We start from the raw sequence: 25,033 nt of genomic DNA, 5'->3' as shown, positions 1-25,033 counted from the left end.
TAACCCAGAACGTTGCTTCCTGCTAACCCAGGGACTGTGGACCACTCTGGTCAGGCACCTGGTGAACTCCTCTGCCTTCAGCTGGCTACCACTGCACCTTGTGCAGTGAGGTCTGAACTCCAGCCTTCAGAAGGGGGCCCTTCCAAGTGTTCATTCCTGGATATTCTCTCTCAGCCTTAGGGTACCTTACAGAATTCTCTTATATCTCTTTCCTCAAGGTATAATAACTACATTAAACTTCCTTTGTTTAAATTACTATGTAGTATATGTCTCCTGCCACAAACCAAGTAACACCTGGAAATGCCTGGAGCTATCATAAGCTGAAGCAGAAAACAATGGATCCCCCTTAGAGACACCAAAGAGCCTGGCCCTGCCAACACTGCGGTGTCAGACTTCTAGCCTCCAGAACAGTGAGACAGTAAATGTCCCTTGTATTAAACCACTGAATTTGTGATACTATGCTGTGGCAGCCCTAAAAAACTAATACACCCTATTAAAAAGTTACTTTAATTTTATATCTTATCCATAACTTTTGAAGAAGTTATAAGACTATCACTTAACATAAAAGAATGGATAGGTAAAAATAAGCATTGAGTTAAACATTAATGTATGAACTATAATTCTTTCAGGGAAGCTTGCTTCTTGACATTTGCTTTAGTTCCTCAAAATATCATCATGCCTTCTCATTTATAAATTCTGGAATTAAAATACAGTCTTTGCCCCTTCTTTTCTTGGAAATAGTCTGAAACCAATGGTGAAAATGACAAATCAGAGAAGCAAATTCCTTCGGTGGAATGAAGAGATGACCACAACTCGGAAGCACATTTTATTAGAAAGAACTTCCATATATAAATGAAAGATAAATGGGAGTGGAAGAGGACGTTCAAGATGCCCACCACTGAGGATCTCAGACAAGGCAGAGAACAGCTCTCTAAAATAAGTAGTCACAGCCTGGGGAGCAAATCCCTTTGGGGAAAATGGAACTCGGGTGCTCATTCTAACGAGAAGCACAGTGGGTCATATTTTCAGGAAGCTGTGAAGGTAAGCCTGAATGATAAAATCACACAGATCAGGTATATTTTCAGGACTCAACCTCTTTGAAGCTGGGGTAAGGAGAGATGGTTAGGAATGTGAGCTGTCCTTCAGAGTAGAGATAAAATGTCTGGAGAGAGTCAAGGCTGAGAGAACTCAAGCTCGCACATGGACCTGTGTAATTAGAGGTGTTTCCCATCAGCCTGGACCGCTGCTCCAACGCGCTCAGACACAGACCCCTACGAGAGCTGGTCCAGGGGGAACTCACCACCTTCAAAGTGAGTAATAACTTTTTTTTAAAAGGACAAACATACAAAGTATACAAAACGTCTGCAGACACAAATAAAATGGTGAAGGTGGTTTAAAAAAATATGACAGATGAATATCACGAGAAAAATATTCCCAGCAAAAAAAAAAAAAAGATAAAAAATATTGCCATGAACAATGTAAATATTTTGACTAAACATACTGCCTAAGGTTTCTGGAGGAAAAAAAATGGGTAATTGCTTCTATTAAAAGAACCCCTCAATCAAAGGATATAAAGGCTTAGGAAAGATATAGTGAGACAATAGAAATAACCACTTGAGCTGATGGGTAAAAGAACATAAAATTATTTACAGAAATGAAGACAGACTATGAGCTATTGCAACCAGAATTGGCAGATGTGGACAATATGAAACACAATAAAAATGAGTTTAAAGGGATTACAAGAAAAATGATAGACACAGGAAATAGGCAAAAGAAGAAAGAAACAAAGTAACAGAACAAAAACCTATTAAAGACACAGTTTAAGAAAAAATTACTGAAAGAAAATAGGATTAGAACCTTCAAACTGAAGGACATACTTTTATATCAGTAGAGAATCTGTCACAGTGTTATGCTCACCAAAACACACCTCAGAAACAGTACTGGGATTCAAACATAAAGAACCCTCTGAAATGCCAGGCAACAAGAACAATATAGCTATAAGAAGCAAAGCCCCAAGCTACAAAGCAGTGGGAAAATGTCCACAAAATACTCAAGAAAAACGAGTGTGACATAAGACTTTTATCCTAGCCTAGATGACACAACCAATAAATAACATCACTAACCAAAATTGTGAGAGGAAAAAGAAGTGTATAAATGATGTAAGTAGCTGATTTCGACATCTTTTATTCGTCAAGGGGAAAGATATCGTTTGTAATTACTAAGTCACATAATCAAAAATGGATATATTTCAAGTATAAAGGTATACACTAAGGGAAAAACATATTTAATAAAATTTAGTGGTGAATGAAGGAAGGGGAGGAAAGAATAAACAGATGCATGCAAATTCCATTATTGTTCATGGGAGGGAGTCATGGTTATATATAAAGAAAATATGTCTCCTACTTATGAAGTATTAACTTACGGGAATTGGCCTCCTGTCACAACTAGAACACTAGACAAAAGATTTATTATAAACATATGGTAATTAGAAAAATGTGGCACTCTTCCAAGGTAGAAAAACAAACCCATGGAAAGGAACAAGCGTACAGAAACAGATTTATGCCTATGTGACGTTTAGTATATGACAGAGGTGGCCCTGAACACCACTGGGCAAAGCAGGGACTTTTCAGTAAAAATTTCTAGGACCACTGAGCATCTCTCTGACAGGAAGGGGGACAGAACCAGGAGGGATGAAACTGGGCCCTTCTCTCCCACCTTTCACAGAAATTAACCAAAATAAGCTTCAACACCTAAAACTAAACATTAAAACTATAATAATTTTAACTTCATTATTCAATTACTATTGATATTCGATATTCTTTTGTTTTAGCTTAAGGTATACAGAATAGTGGTTAATCGTATACGTTACAAAGTGATCCCCCTGATACTTCCAGTACCCACCTGGTACCATACATAGTTAACACCGTATTAGTGACTCTATTCCCTAGGCTGTACTTTATATAGACTATTTTGTGACTATCGATTTGTACGTCCTAATCCCTTCACCTGTTTCACCCAGTTCGCCAACACCCCTCCCCTCTGGCAACCATCTGTCTGATCCCTGTATCTATGAGTCTGTTTCTATTTAGTTAGTTTGTTTTATTCTTTAGATTCCACAAATAAGTAAAATTATATAGTATTTATCTTTCTCTGTATGAGTTATTTCACTTAGCTTAATGCCCTTTATTTTAGGTCCATTCACGCTGTCACAAGTGGTAAGATTTCATTCTTTTGATGGCTGAGTAATATTCCAATGTATGTATGTACCATATAGGTTGCTTCCATAGTTCGGCTATTGTAAATAATGCTTAAATGAACATAGGGGTACATACATTCTTTCAAATTCGTATTTCAGATTTTTCAGATATATACTGAGAAGTGAATCTCTGGGTCATAAGACAATTATATTTTTAATTTTTTGAGGAACCTTCATACTCTGTTCCATAGTGGATGAACCAATCTTCAGTCCCAGTGTACAAGAGTCCCCTTTTCAACTTTTGGTCAAGATGGTAGCATAGGTAAACGTGGTAGCCTCCTCCCACAACCACATCAAAGTTACAACTAAACTACAGAACAGTCATCATTCAAAACTGCCTGAAATCAAGCTGAATGGAAGTTAAAGAAGCAACCACATCGAGACTGGTAGGAAGGGCGGAGGCAGACAGGCTGGTCCCACACCCACGTGTGGCAGATAAAAATCAGGAGGACACCTCGGCTGGGAAGGTCATCCCTGAGGACTGAGGGGTCTCCATCCCATACCAGGTCTCCAGCTCAGGGTCCCAGTGCCAGGTAGAGAATCCCCATCACTTCTGGCTGGAAAAACCAGCGGGAACTGAGGCTCAGGGAGGCTGAGGCTGCTGGAGCCCCAGGAAGCTCCTCTCAAAGGGCCCGTGCACAGACTTATTTGGACCCACACCCTTCAGGCTCCAGCATGAAGGAGGCAGCTTGAAAGGCAGCAGAGACATATGGGGAAGAAATGAGTTGTTTGGCATTGGAGGGAGGGCTAGAGAGACAGCTTTCTCCTGGACAGACATGCTATCAGAGGCCTTTGTTCCTCTGGTGAGCCCCTCCCTGGGGCAGCAGACAGTTGCCATATCTGGGACTCCAGCAACCTGGCTCACACTGTTTGCCCCGCCCTGGTGATTCCCTGAGGCCCCGCCCCGCCCCACCCAACTTTCAGGCCCACCCAAGCTGTTGCCACTTGCTTTACCATAGGATTGGCCTGTCTTGGATCCTGCTTCAGGTTTTCCTAAATTCTTTCAAACAAGCAGCATCTGGTGTCAGCTAGCCCCATACCTCTCCTTAAGTAACACATAGAAACAAACACAGAAAGGCACCCAAAATGAGGAGACAAAGAAACAGGTTCCAAATGAAAGAACAAAACAAAACTCCAGCAAAAGAACTAAACAAAATGGAGATAAGCAACCTAACGGATGCTGAGTTCAAAATACTGCTTATAAGGATGCTCAATGAACTTAGTGAGAACCACAATGAACTTGGTGAGGGCCTCAAGAGCATAAAAAAGGAGCAGTCAGAAATGAAGGATGCACTGTCAGAAATGAAGGAGGCACTAACTGAAATAAAGAATAACGTATACAGATTCAATAGTAGAGTAGGTAAAGTCAAGAAGCAAACCATTGATTTGGAATATACGGAAGCAAAAAACACCCAATCAGAACAGCAAAAAGGAAAAAGAATCCAAAAATAATGAGGATAGTGTAAGGAGCCTCTGGGACAACTTCAAGCGTACCCACATTTTCCCATCTTGGGGGTACCAGAAGGAAAAGAGAGAGAACAGGAAATTGAAAACCTATTTGAAACAATAATGGCAGAAAACTTCCCTAACTTGGTGAAGGAAACAGACATACAAGTCCAGGAAGCACAAAGAGTCCCAAACAAGATGAACCCCAAGAGGCCCACACCAAGACATGTCATCATCAAAATGCATAAGGTTCAAGACAAAGATAGAATCTTAAAATCAGCAAGAGAAAAGCAGTTAGTTACTAACTACAAGGGAGTTCCCATAAGACTGTCAGCTGATTTCTCAAAAGAAACTTTGCAGGCCAGAAGGGAGTGGCAAGAAATATTCAGGGTTATAAAAAGCAAGAACCTACAACCACGATTATTCTATCCTGCAAAGCTGTCATTTAGAATCGATGGCCATATAAAGAGTTTCCCAGACAAGAAAAAGTTAAAGAAGTTCATCACCACCAAGTCATTATTATATGAAATGATGAAGGGTCTTCTTGAAGAAAAAGATAAAAAATATGAACAAACAAAATGGCAATGAATACATATCTATGGACAATTGAATCTACAAACAAAATGAACAGGCAGAACAGAAGCTTTCTCATAGATACAGAGAACATTTCGTTGGTTGCCGGATGGGAGGGGGGTTGGGGGAATGGGTGAAGGGATTAAAAAATACAAATTGGTTGTTGGACTGACAAACCTCAAAGGGAAGGGGGGATTGGGGAGTGGGAAGAGATAAACCAAAGAATTTATATTTATATATGCGTAACCAATGGACACAGATAACAGTGTGGGGAAAGGCAGGAGGGGGGTGGGAGTGGGGAGGAGGGGGTCAATAGGGAAAAAACGAGAAATATCTGTAATACATTCAACAATAAAGATAAATTTTTTTAAAAAAGAGTTCCCTTTTATCCACATCCTTGCCAACACTTGTTGTCTGTTGACTTATTAATGATAGCCTTTCTGACAGGTATGAAGTAATATCTCACTGTGGTTTTAATTTGAATTTATCTGACGACAGTGATGTTGAGCATCTTTTTGTATATCTATTAGCCTCTTTGGATAAGTGTATCTGTGCCCTCTTTGGATAAGTGTCTGTTTGGATCCTTTGCCCATTTTTTAATTGGATTGTTTATTTTTTTGGTGTTGAGTTATATGAGTTCATAAATTTTAAATATTAACTCCTTATCAGATGTATCACTGACCAGTATGTTCTCCCATTCAGTGGGTTGTCTTTTCATTTTGTTGATGGTTTCCTTTGCTGTGCATAAAGTTTTTAATTTGATGTAGTTCCATTTGTTTATTTTTTATGTTGTTTCCCTTGCCTGAGGTGATACATCAGAAAAACATATTGCTATGAGAAATATCTGTGATTTTACTTCTTATGATTTATACTAGGAGTTTTATAATTTTAAATTTTAATTTAAGACTTTAATCCATTTTGAGTTTATCCTTGTATATGGTGTAAGAAGGTAGAAAAAAAATGGCGGCGGAGTGAACGGAGCTACACAGACCGTCTCCCAGAACCAAACTGGAATTACAACGATAACAGACAAATCGACGGGAAAAACCAACAGAAAAGCAGCTTGCGAGGACCATACAACGAGGGACACTGACTCCATCCCGGTAGGCTTGCGAAGGCGCGAGACGGGGCTGGGAGCCCACGGTCGGCAGCTCGGCAGCGACCTTAGATGGGAGCAGCGCCCTCGGGTTACACTCCCAGGAGGCCCCACAGCGCAGCCGGGACAGAGGCTGAAACAGCCACAGCCACTCACCTTGGGCTCCGGCGGAGGGAGGGCAGACAGGACTGGAACTGTGTCGGGACACTCAGGATCTGGAGGGCGCTCAGAGCTTTGGCGGAGTGCAGCCACTCAGGACGGTGGCCACATTGCTCCTTCCCAGGGCTCTGAGGAGAGACAGCAGCCCCTCCCTCGGAGATCCAACCCCACCCTGTGGGCCACTGAAGTGCTAATTGAGGCTCACTAACAACCAGCATCTGCCCCGCCCTCGTGAAAGCCCCTTGGCTGAGCACCAGAGGGAGTTTTTCAATCAACTGACAACCCAAAACTCATTAAGTAACCTAGACTGCTAGCCTCCAGGCAAAAAGCTAGAGGATAACAGTACGTTTCCTGGGTTGGCAACTTTAACCAGGAAAGTAAGACTTGACAGTGGTGTTCAACGTGGGTCCTCCCTCGCTCATCTAAACACAGGAGAGGGAGCCACAAACAGCAGAACACCAACACCCACAGGGAGAACTTGACAGGCTCCAAAGCCCACAGTGATAGCCAAAATGGTGAAACACAGAAACAGAAGCCAAATGAAAGAGCAAGAGACCTCCACCGAAGATGAGATCAATGTGGAGCAATTAGGCATGTTAACAGAGCTAGAATTCAGAGCCATGATCTTGAGGAAGCTGAACAGCATGAGTAAGGACATTGAGACACTGAAAATAAGCCAACTGGAAATTAAAAACCAACAAGAAGAGATAAAAAATGACATATCAGAAATGAAAAACACATTGGAAGGTTTAAAAAGCAGAGTAGGGGAAGCTGAGGACCGGATCAGTGAATTAGAAGACAGGGTAGAAAAAATCAACCAATCAGAAAAACAAAAGGAAAAAAACGATTAAAAAACAGGAAGACAGCTTAAGAGAACTATGGGACAACTGGAAACGTAATAATATTCGCATCATAGGAGTCCCCGAAGAAGAAGAAAAGGAGCAAGGGATAGAGAATATATTCAAAAAAAATAGTGAGAGAAAACTTCCCTAATTTGGTGAAGGAAGAAGGCATTCAAGTTCAAAAAGCACAGAGAGTCCCAAGTAAGAAGAACCCAAACAGGCCCACACCAAGACACATAGTAATTAAAATGCCACAAATTAAAGACAAGGAGAGAATCCTAAAAGCAGCAAGAGATAAGCAACAGGTTACCTACAAAGGGAACCCCATAAGGCTCTCAGCTGACTTCTCACAAGAAACACTACAGGCCAGAAGAGAATGGCATGAAGTAATCAAAGTCATGAAAAACAAGAATCTGAATCCAAGACTACTCTACCCAGCAAGGCTATCATTCAAAATAGAAGATCAAATAAAGAGCTTCCCAGACAAAAAAAGGCTAAGGGAATACGTTAGCACCAAACCAGCACTGCAAGAAATGTTAAAAGGACTGCTGTAATTAGCAGTAGAAATGGGAAGAAAAATAGAACCACACTAAACAAAAATGGCAATAAATAAGTACATATCAATAATCACCTTAAACGTTAATGGATTGAATGCTCCCATAAAGAGACACAGAGTAGCTGATTGGATAAGAAAGCATGACTCATCTATACGTTGTTTACAAGAGACCCACCTATCAACAAAAGACTCACATAGGTTGAAAATGAAGGGATGGAAAAAAATTTTCCAAGCAAATGGAAAGCAAAAAAAGCTGGGGTAGCAATTCTCATATCTGATAAAATAGATTTCAAAATGAAGACCATAACTAGAGACAAAGACGGCCACTACATAATATTGAAAGGATCTATCCAACAGGAAGATATAACCTTGATAAACATATATGCACCCAATATAGGAGCACCAAAATATATTAAAAATCTTCTGGAGGACTTCCAAGGAGAAATCGACAACAATACAATCATAGCAGGGGACTTCAACACCCCGTTGACAGCACTGGATAGATCCTCTAGGCAAAAAATTAGCAAGGAAACAGAGACTCTAAATGAAGCACTAGACCAAATGGATTTAATAGATATCTACAGAGAATTACACCCGAAAACTACAGAATACACATTCTTCTCAAGTGCACATGGGACATTCTCAAAGATAGACCACATGATAGGACACAAACTAAATCTCTACAAGTTCAAGAAGATTGAAATCATATCAAGCATCTTCTCAGATCACAATGGCATGAAACTAGAAATCAATTGCAACAAGAACATGCAAAGACATTTCAACACATGGAGGCTAAATAGCATGTTATTAAACAATGAATGGGTCACCGAGGAGATCAAGGAAGAAATTAAAAACTTCCTGGAAACCAATGAAAATGAACATACAACAACACAGAATCTATGGGATGCAGCGAAAGCAGTTCTGAGAGGGAAGTTCATAGCACTACAGGCCTACCTCAAAAAACAAGAAAAATTTCTAATTGACTGTCTAACCTCACAACTTAAAGAATTAGAAAGCAAACAAAAAGAAAACCCCAGAGCAAGTAGAAGGAAGAAAATAGTAAAGATCAGAGCAGAAATAAATGACATAGAGACCAAAAAAACAATTCAAAGGATCAATGAAACAAAGAGCTGGTTTTTCGAAAAGATAAACAAGATTGACGGACCCTTAGCTAGACTCACCAAGAAACAAAGAGAGAGAACCCAAATACACAAAATCAGAAATGAAAGAGGAGAATAACAACCAACACCACGGAAATACAAAAGATCGTTAACAACTACTATGAACAACTATATGGCGACAAATTCGACAATCTAAGCGAAATGGACAAATTTCTAGAAACACACAGTCTCCCAAAACTAATCCCGGAAGAGATAGAAAACTTGAACAGAACAATAACAACTAAGGAAATTGAAGAGGTAATCAAGACTCTCCCAGCAAACAAAAGCCCAGGCCCAGATGGTTTCACGGGGGAGTTTTACCGAACATTCAAAAAAGAACTAACACCCATTCTCCTCAAACTATTTCAAAAAATTCAAGAGGAAGGAAGACTTCCAAACACATTCTATGAGGCCAGCATTATTCTAATTCCAAAACCAGAAAAAGACACTACGAAGAAAGAAAACTACAGGCCAATATCCCTGATGAACATAGACGCCAAAATCCTGAACAAAATATTAGCAAATCGGATCCAGAAATACATCAAAAAAATTATTCACCATGACCAAGTGGGATTCATTCCAGGGATGCAAGGCTGGTACAATATTCGCAAATCAATAAACGTGATACACCACATAAACAAAATGAAGAATAAAAACCACATGATCATATCAATAGATGCTGAAAAAGCATTCGACAAAATCCAGCATCCATTTCTGATAAAAACGCTCAGCAATGTAGGAATAGAGGGATCATATCTCGACATAATAAAGGCCATATATGAAAGACCTACAGCCAACATCATACTCAATGGACAGAAACTAAAAACATTTCCATTAAGAACAGGAACAAGACAGGGATGTCCACTTTCGCCATTCTTATTTAACATTGTACTGGAAGTCTAAACCACAGCAATCAGACATAAAGAAAAAATAAAAGGGATCCAAATTGGAAAGGAGGAAGTGAAAATGTCCTTATTTGCAGATGACATGATATTGTACATAGAAAACCCTAAAGACTCCATCAAAAATCTATTAGACTTAATAAATGAATTTGGCAAAGTAGCAGGATACAAAATTAACGTCAAGAAATCGACGGCATTCTTGTACATCAATGATGAACTCACAGAAAGAGAAACTGAAAAAACAATCCCATTTACCATCGCGCCAAAAAAATTACAATACCTAGGAATAAACTTAACCAAAGAAGTAAAGGACCTATTTGCAGAAAACTACAGGTCATTGAAAAATGAAATAGAGCAAGATATAAAAAAGTGGAAGCACATACCCTGTTCATGGATTGGAAGAATTAACATCATTAAAATGTCCATACTACCCAAAGCAATCTATAGATTCAATGCAATCCCCATCAAAATACCAACGACATATTTCATAGAACTAGAACAAATACTTCAAAAGTTCATATGGAACCAAAAAAGACCCCGAATAGCCACAGCAATCTTGAAAAAGAAGAACAAAGTAGGTGGGATCACAATACCAGATATCAGGTTATACTACAAAGCGACTGTAACCAAAACAGCCTGGTACTGGCACAAAAACAGGCATATAGACCAGTGGAACAGAACTGAAAACCCAGAAATGGACCCAAGGCAATACGCTCAATTAATATTTGACAAAGGTGGCAAGAGCATACAGTGGAGTAAAGACAGCCTCTTTAATAAATGGTGTTGGGAAAATTGGACAGCTACATGCAAAAAAATGAAACTAGACCATCAACTTACACCTTACACATAAATAAACTCAAAATGGATAAAACACTTAAATGTGACCCTTGAATCCATAAAAATTCTAGAAGAAAATGTAGGCAACAAAATTTCGGACATCATACGGAGCAGAATTTTCACTGATACATCACCTAAGGCAACAGAAATAAAGGAGAAAATGAACACATGGGACTACATCAGACTAAAAAGCTTCTGCACAGCAAAAGAAACAATCATCAAAATGGAAAGGCAACCCACTGTATGGGAGAACATCATTGCCAATGATGTATCAGATAAGGGGTTAATTTCCAATATATATAGAGTGCTCATACAACTCCACAAAAGGAAGACAAAGAACCCAATTAAAAAATGGGCAGAGGAACTGAATAGACACCTCTCCAAACAGGACATACAAATGGCCAAGAGACATATGAAGAAATGCTCAACATCACTAATCATCAGAGAGATGCAAATTAAAACAACAATGAGGTATCACCTCACACCTGTCAGAATGGCCGCCATCAACAAATCATCAAACAACAAGTGTTGGCGAGAATGTGGAGAAAAGGGGACTCTAATACACTGCTGGTGGGAATGCAGACTGGTGCAGCCGCTATGGAAAACAATATGGTGCTACCTCAAAAAATTAAAAATTGAACTTCCATTTGACCCAGTGATCCCACTGCTGGGAATATACCCTAAGAAGCCTGAAACACCAATCAGGAAGAATATATGTACCCCCATGTTCATAGCAGCACTATTTACAATAGCTAAGATCTGGAAACAGCCCAAGTGTCCACCAGTAGACGAATGGATCAAAAAGCTGTGGTACATATACACAATTGAGTACTATGTAGCGGTAAGAAAGAAAGATCTCTTATCCTTTGAGACGACATGGAGGGACCTGGAAAGTATTATCCTAAGTGAAAGAAGCCAAGCAGAAAAAGACAAATACCACATGATCTCACTTATATACGGAATATAATGAATATAACAGTCTGAGGAATACAGTAGACCCAGACACATGGAAGTAGGGCACAGACTGACATCCCTCAGAAGAGGGGATGGGGGGTGGGGGGGGTGGGAAGAGATAAACCACGGAACTTATATGCATGTGTGCATGACCAATGGACATGGACAACTAAGCCGGGGACAGGGTGGAGGGGGGGTAGGGTGGGGGGTGCCAATGGGGTAAAAAGGTAAAATATCTGTAACAAAAAAATAAATAAAAATTCATTAAAAAAAAAAAAGAAGAAGGTGGTCTTGTTTCATTTTTTTGCATGTATCTTTTCTATTATCCCAACAATATTTATTAAATAGATTATCTCTACCCCATTGATTGTTCTTGCCTTCTTTGTCAAATATTAATTGCCATATAGATGTGGATTTATTTCTGGGCTCTCTATTCTCTTCTATTGTGATCTATATGTCTGATTTTTTTTTTTTTTAACCAGTACCATGCTGTGTTGATTACTATGAGCTTGTAGTATAGTTTGCTATTACGTGGTGTGATCTCTCTAACTTTGTCCTTTTTCCTCAAGACTGCTGAGGCTATTTTGTAGTTCCATATACATTTTTGGATTATTTGTTCTGTGAAATACGTTACTGGTCTTTTCATAGGAATTGCATTGAATTTATAGATTGCTTTGGGTAGCATGGACATTTTAATTAGATTAATTCTTCCTCTTCATAAGCATGGTATATACTTCCACTTATTTGTATCTTCTTCAATTTTTTCTTCAGTGTTTTATAATTTTCCTAGTACAGGTCTTTCACTTCCTTGGTTGAATTTATTCCTAGGTATTTTATATTTTTTATGTAATTGTAAAAGAGATTTTTTTTTTTTTTTTTTTAGTTTTCCTTTCTGGTTGTATAAAAATGCAACTGATTTCTGGATATTTATTTGGTATCCTTCTACTTTACTGAATTTATTTATAAGTTCGAGTAGGCTTTTTTTTTTTTTTTTTTTTTTTGCCATCATTTAGGGTTCTCTATATATGGCATCATGCAATCTGCAAACAGTTTTACGTCTTTCTTTCCAGTTTGAATGCCTTTCATTTCTTATTCTTTTCTGATTATTGTGACTAAGACTTCCAGCACTATGCTGAGTAAAAGTGGTGAAAGTGGGCATTCCTGTCTCATTCCTAATATTAAGGGAAATGCTTTTAATTTCCCCCCATTAGTATTATGTTAGCTATGGGTCAGTCATATATGGACTTCATTATGTTGAAATATGTTTCCTCTATTCCTACTTTGCTGATAATTTTTATCATAAATGGGTGCTGAATTTTGTCAAGTGCTTTTTCTGTATCTATTGATATAATCATATGATCTTTATCCTTCATTTTGTTTATGTGGTGCATCACATTAATTGATCTGTAGATATTGTACCAATATTGCATCCCAGGAATAAATCCCACTTGATCATAGTGTATGATCCTTTTAATGTATTGCTAGATTCAATTTTGTCGAGAATTATTGCATCTATTTTTAACAAGATTATTGGCCTATAATTTTCTTTCATTGTAGTGTCTTTATCTGACTTTGGAATTAGGATAATGCTGGCCTCGTAAAAGGAGCTTGGGAGACTTCTCTCCCTGAATTTTTTGAAATGGTTTGAGAAAGATGTGTTAGTTTTTCTTTGAATGTTTGGTAAAATCACCTGTGAAGGCATCTGGTTCAGCACTTTTATTTTCTGGAACTTTCTTGATTACTGCTTCAATTTCATTAATTGTAATTGCTTTGCTCAAATTTTGTTTCTTCTTTTTTAAAATATGTTTTTATTGATTTTAGAGAGGGGGGGGGAAGGAGAGAGAGAGAGAAACGCTGATATGAGAGAGAAACATTGATTGGCTGCCTTCTGCACACCCCCTACTGGGGATCGAGCCCACAACCTGGGCATGTGCCCTGACTGGGAATTGAACTGGGACATCTCAGTCCATGGGGAAATGCTCAATCCACTGAGCCACACTGGCCACGCGAGATTTTGTTTCTTGATTCAGTTTTGGGAGATTTTATATATGTCTAGAAATTTATCCATTTTTTCCAGATTGTCCAATTTGTTGGTATGTAGTTGTTTATAATATTTCTTACAATCTTTTGTATTAATATGGTGTCAGTTGTTATTTCTCTTTCATTTATAATTTTATTTGGATTCTTTTTTTTCTTGATGAGGTTGGTTAAAGGTTTATCAATCTTGTTTATCTTTTTAAAGAACTAACTGTTGGTTTCACTGATCTTTTATAATTTTTTTTTAGACTCTGACATTTATTTCTGCTCTGATCTTTTTCCTTTCTTCTACTCACTTTGAGCTTTGTTTGTTGTTGTTTTTCTAGTTCATTTAAGTGTAAGGTTAGATTGTTTGAGATTTTTCTTGTTTCTTGAAGTAGGACTGTAATGCTATAAATTTCCCTCTCTGGCCCTGGCCGGTTTGGCTCAGCAGTTGGAGCGTTGGCCTGCGGTACAGAGAGACCGGGGTTCGGTTCCCGCTAAGGGCACGTGCCTCAGTTGCAGTTTGTCCCCGGCCTTGGTTGGTTGTGTGGGTGGCAGCCACTCGATGTGTCCCTTCATGTTGATGTTTCTCTCTCTCTCTCTTCCTCTCTCTCCCTCCCGCTCTATTCTGAACAAAAAATGGAAAAATGTCCTAGGGTGAGGATAAAAAAAAAAAAAAAAAAATTCCCTCTCTGGACTGTTTTCACTCTTTCCTATAAATTTTGGGTTGTTGTGTTCTCACCTTCATTTGTTTCAAGGTATCTTTAGATTTCTTCCTTGATGTCACTGTCAATCCATTTATCATTGTTTAGTAATGTTAGTAATGTGTTTGTGTGTTTTTCCATGTGATTGATTTCTAATTTCATACAACTATGGTCAGAGAAGATGCTTGATATGATTTCAATCTTCTTAAATTTATTGAGACTTATTGTGTGTCCTAACATGTGGTCTATTCAAATGTTCCATGTGCACTTGAAAAAAAAAAAAGTATATTCTGCTGCTTTGGGATGAAATGCTCTGAATATATCAATTACATCCATCTGATCTAGTAAGTAATTTAAAGCCACTGTTTCCTTGTTGATTTTCTGTCTGGAAAACTTACCCATTTATGTCAATAGGCTATTAAAATCTTCTATGATTGTATTACTGTTGATCTCCATCTTTATGTCCATCAAGATTTGCTTTATATATTTAGGTGCTCCTATGTTGGATATATAAATGTTTACAAGGGTTATATCCTCTTGTTGAATTGATTCCTTTATCATAATGTAGTGGCCTTCTTTGTCTCTTATTGTAGCCTTTGTTTTAAAGTCTATCTTTTGTGATACAGTATTGCTACCCCAACTTTTTTAAAATTTCCATTTGCATTAAATATCTTTTTCAATCCCTTTACTTGCTACCAGGTTTTTACAAGATGCAAAGGAAATAAAATTGAAAGGAAATAAACCAAGTTGTTAATCATGGCTGTGAGAGAATATTGGCATTAATGGACAAGTATTTTCCTTTCTTCAAATGTTTCTTAATATGTTTATATGTTTATAATAGCAAAAATAAAACCTAAAATTTTGGTAGTGATCTTAATACAATATGAGTCTAATGGCAGAGTGTTGTTTATTTCATGCTGTCTTCTAAGGGAAACAAAAGCTAATTTATAAAATATTTTTTTGAGACCTCATATTTCCACCAATCTATTGGGAACTGCTTTCCTCCAAAAACTCATCCAGTTTACTGAGAAAAGATTGCATCACACTAACTAGATAATAGAACCAGAAATAACAATGTTTAGAAAATATTTATTGTTATGAGTAAATGCTGAATAAAATCAAGTAACAAATATTAGAGTCTCAAAAACAGTGCTCAGTCAGAGGTGTCCAACATGAAGAGCAGGAAAATATAATGATACACAGAAATTCAGGAAATAGAAAGCAATGTGCTATAGAGAAAATCAGTAAAAATAAAAACTGGCTTTACACAATAATAAAAAATAAAGTTGACAAACTGACCAAAGAGAAAGAAAGAGGGGCCCTGGCCAGTTTGACTCAGCAGTTAGAGCGTCAGCCCATGGACCAATGAGTCGCAGGTTCTATTCTGGTCAAGGGCACGTACTTTGATTGCGGTTGGTCCCTAGCCCTGGTTGGGTTGTGCGGCAGGCAACCAGTTGATGTGGCTCTTTCATATCAATGTTTCTCTTTGTCTCTCTTTCTCCCTCCCTCCCTCTCACTCTGTCTGATAATAAGTAGAAAAATATCCTCAGGTGAGGAATTAAAAAAGAAAGTGGGAGGCAAGATAAAATAAAGGGCTTAAATAATCAATATTAAAAACTGAAAAGAATCATCAAAACGGAAAGGCTACCCACTGTATGAGAGAACATAATTGCCAATGATATATCAGATAAGGGGTTAATTTCCAATACATATAGAGTGCTCATACAACTCCACAAAAGGAAGACAAAGAATCCAATTAAAAAATGGGCAGAGGAACTAAATAGACACCTCTCCAAACAGGACATACAAATGGCTAAGAAACATATGAAGAAATGCTCATCATCACTAATCATCAGAGAGATGCAAATTAAAACAACAATGAGGTATCACCTCACACCTGTCAGAATGACCACCATCAACAAATCATCAAACAACAAGTGTTGGCGAGGGTGTAGAGGAAAGGGGACTCTAGTACACTGCTGGTGGGAATGCAGACTGGTGCAGCCACTATGGAAAACAATATGGTGTTACCTCAAAAAATTAAAAATTGAACTTCCATTTGACCCAGTGATCCCACTTCTAGGAATATACCCTAAGAAGCCTAAAACACCAATCAGAAAGAATATATGTACCCCCATGTTCGTAGCAGCACTATTTATAATCGCTAAGATCTGGAAACAGCCCAAGTGTCCATCAGTAGACGAATGGATCAAAAAGCTGTGGTACATATACACAATGGAGTACTATGCAGCTGTAAGAAAGAAAGATCTCTTATCCTTTGAGACGACATGGAGGGACCTGGAAAGTATCATCCTAAGTGAAACAAGCCAAACAGAGAAAGACAAGTTTCATATGATCTCACTTATTTGTGGAATATAATGAACATAACAGTCTGAGGAAGGGGTTAGTCCCAGAGATGCGGAAGTGGGATACAGACTGACAATCCCCTAAATAGGGGGGTGGTGAGGGAGAGATAAACCACAGAACTTATACGCATGTATGCATGAACAATGGACATGGACAACAAACTGGGGAAAGGGCAGGGAGGGAGGGGGGGAGTGGGGAATCAGTGGGGGGAAAAGGAGAAACATCTGTAACAAAAATTAATTAATAAAAAAATAAAGCAAAAAAATAAAATAAATAAATAAAATGCAACTGATTTTTTGACATTAAAAAAAAAAACTGAAAAGGAGACATCAATACTAATGTTATTATGGACAACAGAATGGCAATAGTTTTGACAATGTAGATATATCCCTACCAACATAACTTTTTCAAATTAATAGAAGATAGAAATAGTTTCATCAGTCCTAATTTTATTAAAGACATTTAAACTGTGAATTTTAAATTCCATATAAAGTAATCTCCAGGCCACCTGGATTCACCAGTGACTTTTCTCCAACATTTAAGAAAAAACAAATAGCATAATATTACACAAATTATTCCAGACAACAAAAAATTAGGAAATTGTTTGTGTTCATTATTATATGAAATAATACAAAAAATAAAATAAAAGAGAGCAATTCATGGACAATTGATGACTATGTACCACAAAATAAGGGTTTCTATTCATCTAAATCTGGATATCTAAGGCCTCGCAATAAATGTATGCATACATATATGCATGATGGCTGGCTGGCTGGAAGGATGGATGGATGGATGGAAGGAAGGAAGGAAGGAAGGATGGATGGATGGATGGATGGATGGATGGATGGATGGAAGGATGGTTAGATGGATGGATAGAGAGATAGATGATAGGTAGGTAGGTAGGTAGGTAGATAGATAGATAGATAGATAGATAGATAGATAGATAGATAATAGAAAGAAAAAATAGTATAAGTGATGCCAACTTTTTGTTGCTTTTCCTTAACTAGGAAAGTTCTAGGCCACTAGAAATAGATATGAGCCCTAAAAAGAAAGTACTCTAAAAAAAATTAAACCCCTATAGAATCAGGCTTTCTTACATTTTCTGGTTTTATTGTTTTTATGATTTATTGCCAGCTCAGCCAGGTTTTTAAAACTATCTTTTAATATTTAACTAGCTTTTTTAGGTGTTCTGCAACCCAGAAGTCTTTCCTTGCATAGTTTTTCACCATATTTTCAGAAACACAGACACACACACACACACACACACACACACACACAGCTGTATTTCTTCAGCTGTAGTTTTCATTCAAAATGAAAACAGTATATTTGAGCTCCATGGGTGAAAATATTTATTCTAACAAATTAGATAATTTTCCTTATTGAGTAGAAAACATATGAAAATTGGTACCACTCTTTTAGAAAATAAAATAGCAGTATATTCATTTATTCAACAAAATAATGTAAGCACTTCTTATGTGCCAAGAATGAGCCTGGATCTTAGGGATTTGGTAGTAAAAAAAAATTAATAGAAGCTATTGGAATTTGTGGAGATGCCATTCTTGCAGGAGGAGGCTGACTAAATCAGAGATGTAAAATAGAAAATCTGTCCTGAGGCCTTAAGCACCAGAGAGCCAAATAAAGCAGGAGAGGCACATGGGTTGGGGGTCAGGTTCCTACGACGTTAGGATGGTCAGGGATGTCCTCACTGACGGGGAGGCATTTGGACAAAGCCTGGAAGTAGTGAAGTGATGACCGTGACATCTCAAGGAAAGAGCTTTCCAAAGAGAACAACAAGTAAAAAGTTCCCGAGCTGGACACATTAGGTTTAAAGTGCTTATTAAAAGTCCAGGCAGAAATGCTGAATAAGCAGTTGAAAGTGAGCAGGAGTTCAAGAGAATAACCAAGTGGGAGATATAATTTTAAAGTCATCAGAATATGAATGGTACTTAAAGCCATGCATGGATAAAATTACCAAGGGAATAAGAATAACTAGAGAGAAATCCAAGCCTCCAATGAACATTAGGGGCCCCAAGACGCCCAATGAGAGTTAAAAAATGTTGTTGCAGTTCAGAGGTGATCTGGTTGAATGGTGGTGCTCTTCAAAGTGAGACTTTGAAAAATATTTCAAAGATCTCTGGGCCACAACTATCTGAATCTACATATAGTGTGATGGAAGGCAACAACCACTGGAGGAAAAGAGGTCAGGGACTTGAGAAGCCAATGAATGAGAGAGCTTATTTATTTGGATGCCAAAATCACAAAGTTGTTATAAGACTAGCGCTTGAGAAAGTTACAAGGGTTCAGGGGCTAAATATTTTAAGATATGAGAAAATGGATACAAATCAATAGATGACTGTAAGAAGGACAAGTAATGAAGGATATCATTTGATGACATGAGATTCACAGCTGGGAGTTTTAAGGAAGAGGAAGAAAGAAAGGTCTGGAAACAGCATGAGAAATAAAGAGGTAACTGCGCCCATCTTCAGTGCCAGAGATGTGAGGCAGGGAGTGGCAGAGGAAGAAATGTCCTCAGAGTTGGGAACAGAGCACAGGTTTCCATTACAACCAAAGGGAACCCTTAGGATTAAGGATTTAGGATTTTTGCTAGTTACTGATTAAGAATTCAGGGAGAACAATAAATGGGATTCAGGAATGGCAAGGATGTGGGATGAGGTCAGGAAGAAAGATTATGCAAGAGAGGTTTTAATATCCAAGAAGAAGCCATGTAGAGAAAAAACATTGTTTTTCTAACCTTTACATCCCCTTTGTTGAGGGAAGTTTCATTCTTGAGGATTATAGATGATGAAAGTAAAGCCCAGAAAATTGAAGGGATTGGCCCCAGGTCACACAGAGAGTTGGTTCTTACATCGAGTAACATGGCCTTCTTTGACACCATCTTCCTTCTTCCCAGAATTCACTTTTGAAAAAGTCCATTAAAGCACTTCTGCCAGGAACCCATAAAGATGGGGAGAAAGCTTTCAAATCCCTGGTGAAAGGGGCCCTTGAGCAATATAAGTTTAAGAGTGAGCTACCAAAGGTATTGAAATGGAGGGTAAACAGGCAGAGTCAAGGTCTAACACAATGCTTACCATGACATTTTCAAAAACAGCTGAATACAGGGAAGGTCCCAGGGACTGTGTTAACACAGAGACAATAAACCGCACTTCTTGAGTTTGGTGCTCCTGATAGTGTAAGTCAGGGTTGTAATGACATGTGTCCCGTGTTTCTGGTAATGTACCCTTTAGGATAGGGTCCAGCTACATCTCCAACACCAGATTTTCAAAACTATTATGCTTTATAATTTATATCTAGGGAATTGTAGCTAATAATCATAGCTCGATTTTATTCAACACCAGGATATATGTTATATACTTGACAAGCATTATCTAAAATCTTTCAGGTTGGTATTGTTATTATTCCCTATGTAACTAATAAATCACAGAGCGATTAAATAACTTGCATGAGGCTTCCCAGCTAGAAACTGGCAGAGCCAAAATTGTAACCTCATTAGAATAACTAGAATAACTTCAGTACCTTCACTCTTAATCACTGTGCTGTATTGCTTTAAAGGGCAAGGCTTCAAGCAGTGTAAGATATGTACATTTATATATAATGTATATATTATATATAATGATATATAAGTCAAATGGATAGAAACAATGACTTTGCCTTAATTCCTATGTTCTAATTTCCTTTCCATTTTCATTTAATAAGAATAATTATTTATTCTAAAAAAAGAATTTGGCTATTTTTATTTAAAAGCCCAGTAAATTACCATCCACCCCAGAGGAAACCACAAGATATCTACATTCTGTCATAATTTAAGCTACATTCTGTTAGTAAGTCGGCCTCGGTGACTGTCTCAGACATTCAGTGAAGCTGTAACCCACTAAACAGAGTTATATAATCATGGGAAGAAACAGCTTTGTTGTGCAAATTTTTAGACAATAGCCTTAAGATGAACTAAAAAATGATAAAGCATATAAAAAGTATTCATTATTTTCCACCCGAGACACAAAGCCAGGACCACACCAAGGTTATTCAAAAAGAAAATCCACATATTTTACATTTTACTAACGGCTTACATAAAATAAGTTGCTGGCCACAAGCCGTAAGCTATTTCTGCCCTTACCAAAAAAAAAAAGTTCCAATTATAAAAGAAGTGGTTTGGCTGAAAACAAGACAAAATAAAACAAAAGCTTTACGTACAGCAAAGCAGTGATGAAATTCCCACTCTTATTTGATTAAAAATACATTTCATTTTAAGGGAAAAAAAAAGAATAGCTACCCAATAGCATATGGAAATAATTATTTTTATTGCAATTTTTTACACTTTCAGCATATTCAACCTTCCAACTCCCCAGGAAGTTATATGAGTACTGAGAGACTTATATCATAAAACTAATAATCTGCCCAACAATTTGGTTTTAAAGCATATAAATTAAGCTGCATAACATTTTCTTATTTGAATGGTATCTCTGCAGTCTACATAAAATCAGTAAACAAGAACTAAAAAATAGTAGCTTGTTCTATTCTTTTGCATGTTTATATTTATTAGTTATTATTATATTTTACTTTCCTAAACTCTTTTTTCTTTCAGCAGTTATCATAATTTAGCCTAATATGCAGAAACAGACACTCATTCATTCATTCATTCATTCATTTAACAATCAAATATGCAGAAACAGATATACAGGTACATAGAGAACTATATTCCATTTAGGCGGCTTCTCCTTTTAATTTACATTCATTGATTTAACAAATGTTTATTAATGTCTAACATGTGCCAGTGACGTACCACTGAGATCAGTACAGGGTGACTCCAGTTTCTGTGAAGTTATGGTTCTATTAGTAGATATTTCAGCAAAAAAATTTGCACAGATAGAACCATTAGCAAATCTCAAAATATGTCATGCAGGTGACTGCCCATTCTACCAGCTTTCCAATTACCATTTAACTAGGATTCCTCAACACTTATTTTAGGAAGGTCTTCTACATTTTCTTTAGCATCAAGCAAACAGTGGTCAAGCCTCTGTAGCATAAGCTCTGAGTACATGGGAAAAGAAGGTTTAAATAAATTTCTACATTCAGACAAAAGCCATGAGAATTACTGAACATTTCAATGAGTTAAAAGGTTCCTCCACGGGGGAAAGACATAAGTGATTTATATGAGGTGGACAATATGAAAATAGAGGTTCCCATCAACCCTTAGGATGATCCTGAATAAACTCTAAATGTCACAGAAATAGAATACTTTCAATTATGAGGTAGTTATCTATTAAAACAATTTCATCCATTACACCTTTACCTTATGAAGAATTTTTGACAGCATTTACTTCTTTTCATACTCTTCAAATCCAAACTCAACTGACACCCACCCGTTATTCCACTACCCAAGGGCCTCAAATTATCTGATCAAGCCTTAAAAGAATTTAAGCTACGGCGCAATATAACAATGAACAATATTAAACAACTCATTGTATCTGTTTGAAATTCTGACATTATATTCACAAATATTAATAGTTTGGAGAAAATTAGTTGGATTAATGAAAACGTGTTTCATGAGCCTCTACTTGATGCTGAAATTCTTTCTATAATAGTCTAGATAAATAAAAGAAGTAAAATTGCAATTGGAGCAAGGAATTATGCAAAAGTGACTTGAGAACCCAAGAAGGAGTTTATTCTGCAAGTTTTCAAAAATTTCTTCCAAAATTAATCAAAGTCCCACTCTACAAGAAGAGTTTTCTCTTAATGACAGTATGAAGCTCAAAAGCATGAGTAATAAGTTAAAAAAAAGAAAAGGTACAAAATAGTTTCTTTGAATCAATAACCCCCTAGGTCTTCAAGCAGCTTACCAAAGTCCAAAGAGTTTTTCAATCACACTTAAGGGATTTTAAAGAATCATCTATATTTTCTTTTGAAGAATTATGTCATTTAAAAAAAAAAAACAATAACTCAACTACTGAGAAACTTTAAAATGTATAAGAATTTATCCTTATAATTTTCTAACACTTAAAATTCAAGCACGTCAAAATAATTCAATCTCTAAAGTCAAAAAGGAAACTAAAAATTATTAATACTTGTTTCTGAAATCTTTTTGGCAAAGTATTTGAAATGAAATATAAACTAAATCACTGTTCAATACTAGCCATTTTACTTTGCATTTTAAATGAATGAAAATCACTGTTACCAACACTTATACAATGAGACTCACCATTTTCTTTCAGAAACCCCATCAAAGAAGAGGTCATGTATCCTGAGGACAAGCCAAGTTTGTTGATGGGGATGGTGTTTAAGTCCAATATTCTGTTTCAAAAACATAAAGTTAGAGCTCTTAGTGACTTAACAGTCCCTGTTTTGAAATAATTAGATACCAATCTTGGAAAGAAAACAACTTGCCTCCTATCAACAGAGACAATACCTGTTGTACCATCAGTGCCCTCCAGTCAAGGGCACATCGTAGGCCCTCCATAAATATTTGTTACTGAATGAAGACAAAATAATACCCAATTTTGATGGTTCTGAGCATGGATAACAAATAGTAACATTTACTTTCTGAACAACAACAAAAAACTAACAAAAATGAACATGCATCATGTCTATTTCCTCTCTATTTTGCAAAAGATTTTAAATATGTTTCCTATCATGACTTGGAAAGCTTCCACGTCAGTGGAATCACAAACCAGGTATTAGATAGAAACTTTAGAAAATGTAATAAGCAAAAGAAGAAAATTAAAATTACCCTTAATTCACCATCCTAATATTTTAGTGATAATTGCAGACCCTTTAGTGCTTCCTACTGGCCAGGCACTATACTAAACCCTTTGTGTGTCTATCACATCTAATCCGCATCACAAGCCTCTGGGTATTTACTATCATTATACCCATTTTATAAATGAAGAAACTAAGACATTTATGTTAAATACTATGCAGTTTAGATTATCTCAGCTAGAAATGGATAGAGCCAGGATTTAAATGGAGGCAGTGGGTAGAACTTAAAGAACAAAGCTTAAGCTTTCTATTATTACTTTATACTGACACCATTTGTCATGTATATTAAAATGTGCAATATATTCCATACCTGTTCTTTGTTTATGTGTACATAACTTTATATCTTATTTTTACACTTTTTATCATGAATACCTTTCCTTGTAAATGAGCAAAAATGCACATTGTTATTTTGGCCATTATATAACATTCCACTGTATGGATTTAACATACTGATGGTTTATTTATGAATCTTCTTTTGCTAGAGATTTGGGTTGCTTTCATTTTTGTTGTTATTTATAAACAAGAATAAATGTCTTTGAGTATTCATATGTGTGTACTTGTCCAATTATTTCCTTATTATAAATGCCTAGAAATGAAATTGTTAGTTCACATGTTATATAAATGTTAAATAAGCCCTGGCCGGTTTCGCTCAGTGGTTAGAGCATCAGCCTGTGGTCCCAAGAGACCCAGGTTCCGTTCCCGCTAAGAGCATGTACCTTGGTTGCAGTTTGTCCCTGGCCCTCGTTGGGTCGTGCAGGTGGCAGCCATTCAATGTGTCCCTTTCACGTTGATGTCTCTCTCTCTTTCTCTCTCTCTCTATTCCTCTCTCTCCCTCTCACTCTATCTGAACAAAAAATGAAAAAATTTCCTCGGATGAGGATAAAAAAAAAATTTAAATAAATTTTTAAGATTTTAAAACATTTTGCCCATCAGAGAGTAGGTATGTGTGGAAAGAGAGTGTAACTGTCCTGTTCAGAATTCTACATTAGGCACATGATAAGCACTCAATAAATAGTAAATAAATGAATGACTTATAAGACCCATTAGTCTAGTTGTCACTCATGTGGTCATGCCCATGCAGGTAGCCAAAGAACCGATGTATCCCTAATATAACAAAGTCATATTGCCCTGGCCCATGTGTCTCAGTGGTTAGAGTGTCAGTGTGTGCACTTAAAGGTAAAGGGTTTGATTCTCAGTCAAAAGCACTTACCTGGGTTGCAGGTTTAATATCCCAGCCCAGTAGGGGCTTTTGCAGGAGGCAACCAATCAATGTGTCTCTCTCACATTGATGTTTCTCTTTCTTTCTTTCTCTCTCTCTTTCTCTCCCTCCCCCCCCTCCCCATTCACTTTCTCTAAATATCAATGGAAAAAAATATCCTTGGGTGAGGATT

General features: G+C 37.2%; 1 protein-coding gene across 1 annotated transcript in view; it reads right to left on the bottom strand.

The window, feature by feature from the left end:
• The window catches only part of IQCM (IQ motif containing M), a 231,407-nt gene that overhangs the window by 157,450 nt on the left and 48,924 nt on the right, over positions 1-25,033 (bottom strand). Inside the window, exon 5 of the mRNA XM_036282282.1 lies at positions 23,086-23,177. Within this exon, the coding sequence (XP_036138175.1) occupies positions 23,086-23,177 (92 nt within the window). The remainder of the gene's footprint in view (positions 1-23,085; positions 23,178-25,033) is intronic.

The sequence above is a fragment of the Molossus molossus genome, unplaced genomic scaffold, assembly GCF_014108415.1.
Source record: "Molossus molossus isolate mMolMol1 unplaced genomic scaffold, mMolMol1.p scaffold_m16_p_4, whole genome shotgun sequence".
Classification (NCBI taxonomy): Eukaryota; Metazoa; Chordata; class Mammalia; order Chiroptera; family Molossidae; genus Molossus; species Molossus molossus.
This window is presented reverse-complemented; position numbering and strand designations above follow the sequence as displayed.